This window comes from Numida meleagris, chromosome 3, assembly GCF_002078875.1.
Source record: "Numida meleagris isolate 19003 breed g44 Domestic line chromosome 3, NumMel1.0, whole genome shotgun sequence".
Lineage (NCBI taxonomy): Eukaryota > Metazoa > Chordata > Aves > Galliformes > Numididae > Numida > Numida meleagris.
In genome coordinates, this window is record NC_034411.1 from 103,157,842 (window position 1) to 103,173,584 (window position 15,743).

The 15,743-nt window shown below is 37.1% G+C and overlaps 1 protein-coding gene across 1 annotated transcript in view; it reads right to left on the reverse strand.

Moving 5' to 3' along the window:
• The window catches only part of APOB (apolipoprotein B), a 34,217-nt gene continuing 19,444 nt past the window's right edge, over nt 971-15,743 (reverse strand). The window contains exons 23-29 of the mRNA XM_021392044.1: nt 15,555-15,742; nt 15,149-15,294; nt 14,095-14,471; nt 6,223-13,803; nt 5,315-5,429; nt 4,290-4,473; nt 971-3,169 (exon numbers count right to left, since the gene is read on the reverse strand). Of these exons, the coding sequence (XP_021247719.1) occupies nt 1,349-3,169; nt 4,290-4,473; nt 5,315-5,429; nt 6,223-13,803; nt 14,095-14,471; nt 15,149-15,294; nt 15,555-15,742 (10,412 nt within the window). The 3' untranslated portion in view covers nt 971-1,348. The remainder of the gene's footprint in view (nt 3,170-4,289; nt 4,474-5,314; nt 5,430-6,222; nt 13,804-14,094; nt 14,472-15,148; nt 15,295-15,554; nt 15,743) is intronic.

Below are 15,743 nucleotides of genomic sequence, written 5' to 3' on the forward strand. Positions count from 1 at the left end.
TGAAAAGGCTCTGCAGCCAATGTCTTTATTTACTATTATACTTGATAGAACATGTAAACAGAGGGTTTTATATCTGTGGCTGCCATGGGCAGAGTGACATACAGAGATTACTAATCAGGGTGAAAACAGGGTAACCTGGCGCTCCATTTCTTCCTGCATGTAACCCACCATGCCATGAGATGAAACCAGACTCTGAAAGGTCATGGTTGCAAACAAATGGATGAGATAATCTCTGGTTTCCCATTAATGAAAGAGGAAAAATCATATTACAGAGTAGAATGACGGTATCAAAACAAACATGCATACAAAAGTTATAGTCTTGTTTGTTAAAGAGTTTATTCTCAAAGAGGCAATATTATTTCAGCCTAAGCAAGCCTTTTTCAAGGACTATATATAATATTCCAGCAGATGAAAATAAACCACAACAGGTCCCATTTTCCACTCAAAAGTAGTCCCATATTGTGAATGTATTCTTCAGTATTATTTAAATTCATCTTTAAATTGGGAATTCATTTAAATGAGGTCTAAGCTTCAGCCTAGAGAACGGAGGGGAAAACATTTTGACTCCCATTCTATTCAGTGATTTCAGTGAAACATTGACAGTAGAAGTTAGACAATTTGATGTCAAACAAGAGAAACACTGGGAAACAGGTAAGAAAAGCATGTATTTCTGAATCATAAATTAGCCACTGAGAAAAAAAATTCTTGGCATATCTTTTTGAGAACTGATACATGCATAGACTTATTTTTTCTTAATAGAACATTATTGCTATCTGAAATTTTCCAGGGCTCTGTTTTCTATTCAGTGACATTCTTTTTTGCCTTTTGATATTTTTTCCAAAATTATTTTTTTCTTATTTTTTTTTGTATGTGCTCTTCTTCTCTTCTTTTTCTCCCAAACTTATCTATGAAGGTATTTCTGTGCTGGACAATAGGCATGCTTCCAAGTTATTCTTCATCTGTCTTATAAATGTGACCTTTTTTTTAAAATCCACTTATTCTATGTATTTCATAGTTTTTATGAATATTTACAATATGTATTGCACATTACTTGCTTGATCCAGCATACACTGAAAACAATGCAAAGACTTCCATTGACCTTGACAATTGTTGGATTAAGCCCTATGGCCCAAGTAGAACTAGCTTCAATGAATGACACAAAAATGTAATAAAGAACTCATTTATTGGGTTATTAAGCTTATTAAAATAACCTACTGTAGATTTTTTAGTTTTCAGTTATAAATTCAGATTCAAACAGTATATACGTGAAGTTCCAGTATGTTGATTGCTGTTAGTTTTAAATACATTGTGGTACAAACTTATTATTTCTCCTCTTCTGCATGTTCGTTCAGGTCTTCATGCGCTTCTGTATGTTTTCCATAATCTGCTGAAGACTCAGCTGCTCACTGGCAAGTTGTTCATCAATGAACGTTTGCATTTCTTCCCATTTCCTGGTGCCTTGTTCGATGCCTTGCTGAATTAGTGCGCGTGTTAGTTCCACTTTATTTCTGAGTGCCTCTCTGCTTTTCTGGGGCATTTGGTTAATGTACTCCCAATCAAATGGCACGTCTATTCTAAGCTCTCCTTCACGAACAGCTATATATGGCTTTATGCTGTCAGCTACTGCTTGCTCAGACCAACGAAGAAGCTCAATGATGTACTTCATGAATGTAGAGTACTTTTCTACAGTTAGATCAATTAACATTGTGGCCACATTGATTAGCTTTTCTTGAGAATCACTAAGCTGCCCATAGATCTCCTGGAGTTTTGCTTTAACTTGCCTGTTAAGTTCATTGATTTTCCTTTTAGCGACTGCAGACCAATATCGGATTTTTTCTTGAGCAGTGGATGAGAGCTCCATAACCTTCTGTCTTCCTTTTCCTTCAACATCAGTTATAAGGTCATAATATTCCTGGCTGTAGTTTTCCACCAGTTCTCTTACTTGGTCGATGTGGCGTGTAACCAAGTCAGAAAGATCTCTAACATATTCATTGTACCAAACTACTAGAGTATCTATTAGGTTCTTCAGCGATCCTAGTACCTTGTCTTCTACTTCATAGTATTTCACTGACCATCCGAGTGTAGTTGGATCGAAGTATTCCTCCCGCAATGCCTTTATATAGAGGAGCAGCTGGTGCAGATTTTCTGAAAGCTTCTGTAATGTCTTCTGGCTAAAAATTTTCATCTGAGAAATGTACTTTTTAACATTTTCTGCCAAGGATCTAAGTTTCTGTGTGTAGTCTGAAGCCATTGCATCTTTGTATAGCTGTTGTGTTTGGACTTTGATGTCCTCAAAACTTTTGGACTGCAAGCTTCTAACCATATTTCCTGCCTTCTGAAAAGTTTTTTGCACCACTTGCTTCAGTAGGTTAAGTTTTCCTGCGAAGTCAGCTTCTTGGAGAGTAATAAAGGTCTGCCTGATTTTCTCCTGCAAATGTTTCAGCATTTCTTTAATTTGATCAAGTACATTACGACCTCTGAGAATGGTTTCAGAAGCAGGAACTCTGACTTCCAGCTCATTTATAGCTGCAATCAAGGCATCAAAGTACTCCTGAAGTTTTGAAAGGCATATATCTGCAGTTTTTGCAGCCTTCTCTGTAGTCATAAGGTATAATTCTTCACCAGTATACTTTTCAGACAGTCCAGGAACCTGGAATTTTGTGATCTTCAGGAATTCAATAACTGAGTCAATTAGGTGTTTTATTTTCTTGTGATATTCTTCTATTAGGTCAATTGTAGCATCCAAAAGCCTTGCTTTTATTCTTTGGTAGTCAATCTGTTCAGCTTGATCTGCTGCTCTTTGATATAGCTGTTTAGCTTTCACCTTCATCTCCTGATATTTGTCAGAGGCCTCATTGGCAGCTGTGCGAAGCTGAACATCCATTTGATCTATTTGTCTTACAGCAAACATGTAAGCTTTGTCAGCATTATTCTGCATTATATTCTTCATTATGACAGTGGCATCACTTAGATCCAGTCCCATATGCTCCTTATAGTACCGATTAACACACTTATAGACTGCAGCTGTCATTTTAGGTACTTTTTCTTTCAAACCCACCAGCAAGTCTTTGGCAGCATCTTCTTTCCAGTTGAATTTTATTTGAATCATGTCAGAGTTCCTGAAGGATATCTCACTTTTTAATATGTCAATGTCCTTCTGAGGAGCAGACTGAAAGCATAAAACAAGATAAGCGTAAGGGATTCTGTAAACAAAACAAATCCAATGCTATTTATAATGAACATATTTCAAGATTCTCTTACTGCATACTTTCAAATCTATTATATATTAGGACACAACCACTACACATCGTTGTCTACTGTATGCTTTCTGCCATCTTGAGAGGTTATTTTGGAACCAAATATTGTATCAAACTACTCTGTGCTTCTTTGTGCAGGAGCACTGTGGCATAATTTAGTCTTCTTTTTGTTTGTTTGTTTAATTCTGACTGTAAGATTTTTCCTTCCTTTCTACTAAATGCCCATGATTTCTCATAAACCATGTGAATTATTTAATAAAATGAGCCTTCCAGTAGTTCTTGAAAATATTTAAAGTGAATTCAAACTGCCTTTCATTAACATGAAAACATAAGAGGATTTCATTTTCCAATCATTTAAATCAATGAGACAATTTAGAATGAAAGCTACTCACAGGAATTGAAGATCCTCAAAAAAGAATCTATTTACATTTTAAAAATCCAGTTTTCAGTAGTAAATAGTGAATTACGTGTTGATTGTGATTCTTAATTGAGTGTATCATCTTGGAATGTATAGTATTAATATTGTAGTATGCCAATAGTATTAGCACCTTTTGTTAGCAAATCTAATAACGTTTTTACTTTTCATACGGTTGCATATTAATGGATCCAAAACCAAGACACTCTACAGATGGTCTGACATCTTACACTGGAGTGATCACAATAAAGACCACTTCTGAGGGAAGTGTAAATAGCCTAATGGATGTATACCAAACCTGATCAGTGGCTTATCAAAAAACTAGCTCTATAATTTCATCATGTTCAGCCAGTATGTTTTCTTGATCATAGGAGAGGGCAAAATTAACTGTGTGAAGCTGAATCAGTCTCTTCACCTAGATGCTACTTTTAGAATTTGCACGGCCAGTATAGGAAACAAAAACTGTAATTACTGATAGTATACATTTTGTTTTGATGAAGGATGATTAATTTATGTCTTAACATCAATATTGGTGATATACATACAAACTTAAAAAGGGATTTTTTAATCTGACCACGTTCAACTTTTTTTCTTTTTATTGGTTATATCAAGCTTACCAGAGTTCTGTAGTAAAATTTCTCCTTGAGGGTGTCAGTTTCTATTTCAACGAGAAGGCCCAAGATTCCAGCAGAAGGTGAGGATACTGAGGAGGATATCATACTGTCAGTCTCTTGGTAACGCACATGAACGTCAGCAAATGTTGGGCTGAGGATGTCTAGTGATGCAGCGTTCTCCACAATTCTATAACAACAATGAATACAGAGGTATGAAGGAATACACAAAGATAGCACAGACCCTGAAAAAGTACACAATGCAATATGCCTAAATATAATACCGCCTGTGTCATTATATATATCTACATAAAAAATGAATTTGTAACAAAAGAAAGAGGGCTTTATTATCCATGTTTCTTAGGATTTTGTCTAACACATTCAGCAGTTCATGCTATTTCACATTTTCCTTTTTTTAGATAGTATATTGAGCTCTACTGACAATTTTCACTAAGTCATGAGAGCAGATCAAAATGAGCAGCTACACAATTGTAAGCTTTCTAGGCCTCTACAAGCTGATTTCAATTTTTCCACCAACTCAAAGTATAGGAAGTATTTTGTGTCTGCTTTTCTACTTGCCATTCACAGACTCCGGTCCCTTGGATATATAAACACAACACTTGCAGATAAAAAGAGGCAGTTAAAAGGTCAACTCTGTAATCCCCAGTACTGGTACTTGTGAATAAAAATTACTCCTTAATGGTTTGTGTTTACAGAGGCCTTCAGTGAAAAAAATATGCTGATGGTCAGCCTAGAACTGCTCTGATTATAAAATGCTGTGTTCGCAGCTCAGCCATGATATGAACTAGGTCTGCTCAGAAAAGCTGTGATGGATATGCTGAAGGGGAGTAGCATTCCAGAAATTAACTGTGATCTCAAGATTGAAAATGTTACCACCAATAATGACAGAATAGTTACATAAATTCTTACTAATTATAGCAAAGCACTCTGGGGCATTGGTCTTCAAAGAAACATGTTCATAGTTGGCACTTCTGTCTATTATAAATTATATTATCAGAATAAGTCTTTACCCAAATCCCTGAACAGCAAGATCTTCCTTGTAGTTTGCACTCAAGTCACGATGAGCAAAGCTGCCTGTGGTCTTCATAACAAATTTGTCTTCTTCATATTTGTAGTTTGAAACAACTGTGAAACAGAGTGCATTACCAGAATTTACCAGCAAACAACACAAGATGTATGTCAAGCTGTCCACTAGAAGCCCAGTTGTGGAGAATTTTCATAGTGTGTAAAATTACGCATCAAAAAGACTGAATGTTGATAATGCCTCAGATAAAAAAAGACATAAAAATGCTTGTTCAATCAGCGTATTTTAAAATTCAACTTTATATTAACAGAGGTATAACATTTTGCATTTGTGCAGGCCATAAATAGGGACTCTAATTTCTTGAGAGTTTATAGTTTTATTCTGATGTATTTATTATTATTATTCTAAAATCTAGAACTAAAAGCAATATGGGACATCTGAGCTTTCTGAATTTGAGTAATTTTCAAAATCAAATATGGTTAGTTAATATGGAAAAGGCTAAATATTTCTTTATTTGAACTGAATGACATAAAAAGTCAGCCTACTTTCTCCCCTTTACGTTATTATTATAAGTAATGGAGGAATGTCGTGACATCTGCAATTTAAAGTAAGAAGCTGCTATATAATAAAGAGATCTTTTCCATTTTCTTTCTTTTTTTTTTTTTTTTTTCCAGAGCATGCTATCAGTTATCCATGCATTTTGTCATTAGCCTTCAGGGTATCAGACTAAGACTGATAAAAATATGCTGATGGTGTTGAAAGGAGAAGTACAATCTAATATAACTGATAAACAGATAGCAACACATTCATAAGTAAAGTCCCAGCAAATATCTGTGAAAAACAATATGCAGCATTTCCCCCAGAATTATGGCATACTGAATTTAAATGTCTTACCATTCAAGTCATATTCCAGGAATTGTAATGTTGAGCTGCAGGTAGAGTCGATGGATGCTTCAAAGGAGTCCTTTTTATTCGTTAAATCTGTTCTCCAGGTAACGTTATACAGAGGGGAGGCAACTTTCAAAGATCCAGTCAAGGCACCAAATGATGGAATGTAAATTCCGGCAGGCAAGGACACTTTGACAGGGGGGATCTCAATTTGTTGTTCAGGAATTGTAATTGTAGGCAGTTCAAAATCTGCAATCTTATTAGCTACTTCATCCAGATCTACATGGAAGCTGCCAAGAGAAATACTCTTTGGAAGGGTGAATTGAGACACAGTTATTTGGTATTCGGGTACTGTCACCTCAAAATATGGTATTTTGTATTCTTCTAATGTAATATAATTGGCTCCTACATCCACTCTGGGGAATCTTAGTCTTGGCAGTGTGGGTAAATTTACATCAAATGGCATTATGTTTAGTGTCTGTGGAATTTTTATGTTGCGCAAGTCAATGGTATACGCTGGGACCTGGAGAGTGGAGAATGGAACTCTGAACTCTGGAGTGCTGAGAACAGGACTTGGAGCCCTTAGGTGTAACTCTGGAATACTGAATGTGAAGCCATCACTCAGCCTAATCACAGGCATGGGGAAAAAGTAACCATCGTCACTCTTCGTGTATATGAAGGATGCTGAAGCATTTAAGTAATGCTTTCTGTCAGGAACAGTAGTGACATCCAACTTTAAGATATCCCAAAAGCTCTTCTTAGAAATAGGACACTTAATTCTTTTCAGGAAGTCCATGTATCCTTCTAAAGATCCAGAAATATCAAACTTTGCATTTGATTTTTCATTTGATAATTGCATATCATGTCTCAGAGATAATGACTGAATTTGACCTTCACCCTTCCAGCCAACTTTCTGGTCTGTAGGACTGATTTTCATTAAGACAACTTGATTAACTGAGGCTGTGTCCAGGAAGGAATTTGGCTGAGCGGCTTGAATCTGAAGATCTGCTGACATAGCCCAAGAACCCAGCTCAAAGGTTGCTTTGCATTTCTGAGATCCTGTTGTTGTGAAGAGAGGTGTGTATCGTGCATAGTTTTTCCCATTGTGCTCCCAGACTGCATAAACACGACTCGTAGATGCTTCAACTGCAAGCATTTCTTTCATTTCACTGTTCCAGAGTCCATCTACTTTGGAGTTGGCCTCAAGCTTGAGAGATGACCGAACTCCATTAGCATGCAGATAGGTGTTTGCTTCGTGGTCTAGAGCTCCAGAAAATGAATTTCCAGTGTAAATTGCCCCATCAATATTCCCTTTTGTTGATGTTTCTACTGACAGGTAAGATGTAAGGGTCTCTAGAGCAAGTTTGTGAGCAACTCCTCCCTTAGCACTGATGCCATGCATAGGAGTATTAAAGTCATATGTTACTTTTAGCCCTGAGGAAACAGTGGGTTTAGATTTAGTATTTCCAGAAAGCTCTTGGCTGAAATTCATTTTAAAAACTGGTGTGTTGATTTTTGCATTTGTCATCAATGAAGCTTCTAGGTTCCTCTTTGTGAGGCTAATAGTGTTGTCATGACTTCCTCCTAGATATTTGTTATTATTCAGAGACAGTGCTGTGGCCAGCTTCAGTCCTCTTTTTCTTGTCAAACTGGTTGAGCCATCCAGCTTAAATTGCAGTGCATCAATGGCAGATGAGGATGAAACACTAAGGTGCCCAGCAATATCTGACTGATTAAACAGCCCAGCATTTGCAGTCAAAGTGATCACACTGGATTTAAATGAGAAGTCATAAGTAATGTTTCCCATGGCAGGAATTAAGATCTGGTTTGATGGGCTGTTGATTCTAAATCTAGGGAGCTTTAGAGTGCGTAGGTCCTGTGGAACATGAAGTACTGGAAGTTCCAGAGAAGGTAATACAAGCGTGTAAGATGGTACTGAAAAGCCAATAAATGGAACTGTGAATCCTGTTGTGCTTATTTCTTTTGGGAGCATGTAGCCAAAGGCTGGCATCTCAGCAGTAAAAGGAGAAACCTCAATATTCACAATTGGAATAGTGTATCCTGGAATCCTGAAGGTCCGTGGCAGTTTGTTCAGTGATGTCTGTATTTTGTATTTGTCAAATTTTGTTTTGGCTTCATTATATGACTTTGTGAGAAAATCTAAAGCTGTGTTTCTTCCTCTCTCAAAATATTTGTTGAAGAAAATTATGTATTTATTAAGTGCTTCGTGCACTGTTGCTAAAGGAAGTGGGATTGCATGCATATCTTTGTTTTTCTCATATTGAGCATTCAGATTTAAATCAAAAGATTGTCTTGTAGTCTTCAATAAATCCTTCAGGCCTGCCTGTTCCCACAGTGAATAGTCTTTTAGCTGAGGTGTCTGGATTCCAGTATAGGGAATGTGAAGCTGAGGAATCGTTAGAGGAATATTTAGGAAGTCTAAATTGGCATCTCCACTCATTTCGACGTGAGCTTCAATTCTGTCATCATTATTGCCAGCAGACATGTTATGGGAATACCTGTATTGATTGAACCTGCCAGTAGCCTGCCAGCTGACCTGCTGAACAGAAGAACTGAGTGAAAGACCATAATTATTCAGGAAGTCAATCTTGCCGGTCAGTTTCATTGGGAAGCTGATTTTCACATTTCCATCATTGTTGGTTAATAGGCGAATTTCAAAAGGCTGTGCCAAGAAGGAAAACTCATTATTTACAGTTCCAGTAATCCGTCCATTGAGACGAGCATTGTGAGAGCCTGTTAATTCTACTTTCATTCCTCCAAGCTGTCCTGTGCCTTTTACATTAAGAATGCTGCGTCCCACACGCTGTGACTCAATTTCAGACTGAAGCTGAAGTGTTGCATAACTTAGGAAACCACATTCATATCTCATAGATTGGCTGACTTTCAGGTACCTGTCATTTATTTTGTAATCAGCAAAAAATATAAGAATAGGGCCATCAACCCTGAAGGTGGCATGTGAATTGTGAGTGCCTTCATCAGAGAAATTAGGAGAAGTCCATTTCCAGTTTCCTTTGCCATTGGAGGTAAATGATATGTGTCCCGCCTCTACCTCTGTTGTTATATTATTGACCAGATCAGCCTGGCTGGAAAAGTCAGCCTGTGGAATATTCAGTCTGTGAGAATATGCTGTTCCACTCTGCATCTGAATTTTTCTTTGCAGGTTGACCATTAAATTATTCTGAAGTTCTATTGAATTTTTGGTTGTAGAGAATTTTGCTCTGGTTTCAGCTTCACCTGACACAGAAGTCCCTAAAAATACCACTTCATTGGTATGATCAACTTTGAGGAACTTGTGGCTGACCTTCATGGAATTTTTAAGCTTCAGCTGTTTCATCTCAGGAGCCAAGATATGTGAATCTGCGATAACACTGAAAACTAAGAAATCTAATTTGGATGTTGCTTGAGCTGAAAGGGAGGTCACAAATTCTGGACTGTTTGCAGATGTTGTAGTATTATGAACTTCAGCTTGACTAGACAGTGTAAAGAATGGAGAGGCAACTCTAAAAGCACCAGACAATTTGCCAAATGTAGGAGCAGTCACTGTATGTGGGATACGTGGAAGCTGGAACTCTGGTATCTTCAAGTCAGGAATCTGGAACTCATTTAGATTTAGTTTTGGAATCAATAATTCTGGGATTTCAAACTGAGGCATTTGTAATTCTGGAAAAGAAATCTCAGAAAAAGGCATATCTCTCATCTTCAGATCTTTAAAATATAAATCAATTGCTGGCAGCTGAAATTCACCAGACATGAGTTGATCTATCATTTTCACAATCTGAAATTTAATCTCATTTAGGTCAATTGTATAAGAAGGAACTTTAAAGCTATTCAGAACGGTAAACTCTGGGGTAGTAAATTTTGCTGGGATTTTAACGTCCTTTAGTCTCTTAATATTTATCTCATAGGAGGGGATTTTCAGATCAGTCAGTGGAACAATGAAGTCTGGTGTTCGAAAAGTTGCTTCCCGAAGACTTCGAAGACTGAATTCAAAGGCGGGTATAGTGACTATAACTGTTCTTATTTCAGGGACTTCAAATCCTGTTTCAATAAACTGGTTTAAAGTTTCAGCCCAATTTTTTAGATCATACTTTTCAGCCAAAGCAACAATTTTTTTAAAAGCTATGTTCCATTGTTCAGAAATGTATATGACAACAGAATTGTAGAACTGGCTTATCTTCTGAAGATACCATTCGAATTCCTTGGAGATATCCATGTCAGAAATCCTCTCTCGCAGATCTTCCAGATGCTCATTTACTTTGGCTTTCAGATTAGTAAATGTTGTTGAGTCGATGAGCTCCTTGAGCCAGTTAATTACAGCAGCAAGCTTGGTGTCCCTTAGTTGTTCTATGTATTTTGAAATTACAGCACTAAAATCTCTTAGGTACTGTTTCAGTGCTTCTGCTTTCTGTGGAAGTTCTAAATTTCTGAGTTCCTCATTTATTTTCTGTGTCATTTCTTGGATTTTGTTATTTGCATCATCAACAAACTGGTTATAGTCAAAAGATTTGAGTTTTTTAATAATCATGTCAAGGAATTTGTTGAGTTTCTTTATCATCATTTCATAGTCAAAGGTTTGCACTTTCTTGACAGCATCATCAATAAAAGCAACAATTTTATCAAGGCATGTCTTCACATCAATTTTTCTTAGGTAGGTCATCAGTTTCCGGGTAGTTTCTTTTATTCTGTACTGGTTAAGCAGTTCTATCATTCTGTCCAACAAAAAATTCACCTGCTTATCAATTTCATATTTTACAATCAGTTTATGCATATGTCCTCGGAAAGCACTGATCTTCTCAGACACTTCATACTCCTCCATCCAACTTAGAATAAAGCCTTTGATTTGTTCAAGAACTTCTTTCATTTTTTTAATTGGTAATGAACGCTTAATTTTTTCTAATACTTGTTTAACATCAATCATTTTAATCTTCCGTTTCAAATTTTCTGCAAAGCTTCTGATATCAATGTTCTGAATCTGAATCTTGAGCTGTTCTAGGTTCTCCTGTATCCTGCTTGTGATCCTGTACTCATCATCTACATTTTTAATCCAAGTCATAGTGCTGCTTCCAATGTTGCTGGGGTAATACTGATTAAAAAAAAATTGTAACTTCTGAATAGTGTCAACTACAGTCATTCTTATCTTGTATTTGTCATCTAGAGCTGTCATTTTTTCAACTATTTGGTCAAGAAGCTGTGCAATAAGTGCATTAACATCAAACTGATCATAATGGTCTTTGATGTACTGCTCTATTTGTACCAGATAGACCTGAAGCTGGAGCAGTATTTCTTGAAGATTGTTCAGGGCTTTTTCCAGAATGATTTGGAGGTCATCAGATGTTATTCTATAGTCCTTTGTGAAAGCAATCAAATTAGTTTTTATGGTGCTAACTCTGCCTTTCAGATCTAATTTGTCCATGTAATCATTAAGGTGCTGTGGGAATTCATCTAAAGTTGCCTTGTATTTTTTCATATATTGATCTACGTCAATGTTTTTCAGGTAACTCTGTACAGCTTGCAGCGTGGATAGAATGGCACCTCTGATTTGTTCAAAGTAGACTGGCAAGTGTTCCAAGAATGGCAGGTTAATAACATGCATATCTTTATTTTTGTCATACTTCACAGAGCCAGAGATGCTGAATTCTTGAGGCTCTGACACGCTGTCCCTGAGGCCCAGTACGTCAATTACATTAACTTCTTCAGATTTGAATGGTAGTCTGATTGATGTATCCATCACAGAGAGATCTGCTAAAGCTCTTCCAGTAAGTTCCACACCAATCTTTTCTTCATCATTGTAAGCATTGAGATCCTGTGAATATATGTTATTGTTTAGCTGACCTTTCAATTTCCAAGCACTTGACTGCTCTGATGGAGTAAAAAGCATATGAAATTTGTTATCAAGCTGCGTAGTGTATCTTCTTATAGACTTGAAGCTATGACCGGTAGATCCTCTGTAATCATGGGAGAGAGTGAAAGCAAGAGGCTCTGCTTTGAACAGGAATTTGCTGTAAAGATCTCCTGTGTGTTCACCCAGAGCAATCAGCTTTCCATTACCGTTGGTGTGGACATCAGCAGTGATAGTGAATGGGGCCACAGTGGAACGCAGAGCATTGCTGAAACGGAGAGATTTGGAATCACAGTTTGTGTTCATAGTAATGGAGGAAGCCAGTCCTGCCACATTCAAATTAACTCTGTGACTCACTGCTGCACCTTGGACATTTGCAACTGTGTCTGTTTTAAAGTTTGCAGTTAAATCAGCATATGTAATGGTGTAGGTATGTCTTACTTCATCTGCTCCATAGGCTGCTCTCACATTGCCACCCAAGTTCAGCTTCAGAGGCTCGAGGAGCAGTTCTGCTTTGTTGGAAACTTCAGTTTTGGTGTATTTAATATTATTGTTCAGCTTAGCTGTAAGTGATCTAGGCTGCAGCTGTAGGTCAAAAACATGCTTGTGGAACTTGTCAAAGTTGAAGCTGTTGTCTAACTTTGAAACAAATGTTAAGGATAAGCCAGGAATATTCAAGTCATTTGTGTACTCCAGCTTGATCTCTTTGAATGACCCTTGCAAATTATTCGAAAACTTGAGTCCTTCTCTATTAATTCTGAAGTTTAAGACATGTTTATTGTCCATACCCAGAACTGTACTCTGATATTCACTTCCCAGCGTTATTTCTGTTAAGCTCACTCTTCCACCGAGATTGAATTTTGCATTGTTTTTTCCGTAGCGCCCAGATGATGACAGTGACATAGAGCCTCCAGAAGTATCAAGTTTGGCGTTCATTTCATTTTGCATTGTCAGTGGACTAAACTGCACATTTGTAGTTGCACTGCTGGCTAGACCATACTGATTAATGTTGAGTGATGACTTATGTGCAGCTCGATTCCTTTGATCAGTCAGAGAGAAATCGGTGTTGAAAACAAGATCCTGGGAATTGAGAGAACCTGCGAACAAGGCGTAACATTGGGTTTGCTTGTAAGTGGCCTGGTACTCGGAGCGAAGTGCTGCCATCTTCTTTGATAAAATGAATTCAAGTTTATTGACAGCTGCAAGATGTAGATACCTTCCGTTTGTTTCAGATGTTATTTTCAGCTGGCTATTTTCATACTTCAGTGAAGCCGTGTTCTTTAACAGTCCATTTTGTACATCAGAAGCTGAAGTAATGGAAAATACACCATCAGTGTATCTACCAGATAGAAGATTGGTAGCTTGAAGATAAGAAGAATCCAACTTCAGATTTGACTTCCCTTCTAAAACTCGTCTCTTTTCATTGTATGAGCTTGACATAGTGTAAATGCTTCTTGCAAACACGGAAGCCACTTCCAGTTGCCCTTCCATCTTGACATTATTAATATTCATGTTATTTGTCTTTTCAGAAACAATATCACTGGAAAATGACAGCTGAGGACCCAGAGCACTGGTCGCCATAAGAAAAACGGTACAGTTTGAAACTGCAGTAGGTTCATAACTCTTTGTCCTAGACATTTTAAAATCTGAAGTTAAGAGTCTGTGCTTCAGATGATTTTCATATGCACAAGTGAATCCATTTCTACTATAAGATGCTTCTCCAGAACCTGAAATAGGAAAAAGGAGACAAATCTTCAGTTGTGAAGAACCATGCCTTCCATATGAAATATATCAGAAAATATACACCGTAAGATTTTAATGGATTATCTGACTTCTCCTTTCATTCCTAAATAACAAATTCACATAACATTTTTAAAAACAAAGAGACCACAGAATCTCTTTCTTTGAATAAGCATTATGAAAGTAAAGGTGCCATACATTATACATGTAAAAAGAAATAAATGTATATGTCATCAAAATAGTTTTGCTAGTACTACAGAATCAGCACATATTCTTACCTTTCATACTGTAGGACAGTAGCTCAAAAATGGAATCAGCATTTACAGTGTAAGTAGTTCCTATTCTGGATGTTTTCTCTGTGCTGCTATTCGCCAAAGTGTATGCTGCTGTCCAGTTGTAATAGTTGCTGTGCACACTAGCGGAGACCTCTAAGGCGCCAAATAAAGGCACAAGAAGAGGATAGGATTCCGGAACAGTAAATGTTGGGATTCTGTATTCCTGTGATGGTATGTTTATTCCCATAGACTCTAATACCAGAGGAGGTGTTTTAACAGTCTGTGGCACTCTTATGTCATGGGACGATCTTCCACCAAATGGTAATGGAATATTAATTAGAAAACTGTTCTTATTGAAGCTGTATTTGATCCGGCCTTCACTAGAAAATACAAGAGATTCTGTTAAAAATTATGCAGCTCCATGACATGCATACAGAAATGATTCCTGTTACTCCCATAATACTAGACTTACTTACATGGTTGTATCCTGACTTTAGGTTTAGAGAGAGGTGTAACAACTATCTATCAACATTTTTGAAGCACTCGTCTACCAGAACCTCTTGAAAGCATTTTTATACTGGTGAACTCTGTCATTTTTCCCTTTATTTTATCTCTCAGTCTTATAAAATATTATAAAATCTTATAAAGTCTTATAAAATAAGACTGAGAGATCAAGTAGTCCAGAATCACACTACTTCCACAAGTCTTACACTTTATATTCATTTTATCCATCAATATTTCCCTAGTTCATGAGGAAGGTATACAACTATGTTTCAGTTTATCACAGTGAGTGTACCACTGAAGATATTACCAAGCAACACTGTTCCTTGAATCCTTGTGCATAGGAAGAGGAGCAATGTAATACGTACACTAATTGGCAAGAACAATATATGCTAGAAACAGCAATGAGATCAACTGTACATGAGCATTTTAATGTCTAGATCACTTTGGCTGGTTTATGGTTTAATTTTGTAGAGACAGAAGAAATATCCTTTTTATCTGCCTGCCAGTCTCTCTTTTTTGTTGCTCAAGTGCTTATCATAATTTCTCTAGCTACCTTTTCAGGAAAAGTTCTTCAGGAATGGTGATAACAGGCAGTTTAATCTTCTGAATGTTCAGTTCCTGCAGTCCACTTAGTTTGGCTTGTAGAGTCTGGGCATAGGGGACATCTTTTGATGCCTTTTGCAGCCAGGTGTTGGTTGCCTGTTGGTTCAGAGTAAATGACAAGTTTTAGGAGTTCCTAATCTTTTAAGTTATATAAATTATTTGAAAGCCGGTGTAACTATTCATACAGCACTAGGCGTTTGATAAAGTGGTTGGCTTGAACAAAGTTGAAAAACTAAATCTTATTCAAAATGATGAGGGCTTTTACAAGTAGTCCCAAATTTGGCTTCCTTGGGGAGACAAAAATTTATCAGGACTATATGCTGATGCTGTAATTGTAACTGTAGATTGAAACATACCACAATAAATTGTGATACAATATGCCGCATTGTCATATCTGTATGAGCGACTTTCTGATCCAGCAGTTCATTGGCATACTTCTCTAAAGTCTTTGAGTAGTCTGAAAAGTCAACTCGGAAGCCAGAAGACATTCTTCCCACAGCAGCGCTGGCACCTGAATTCCACTCTAGCTCAGCTTTTTCAGAATC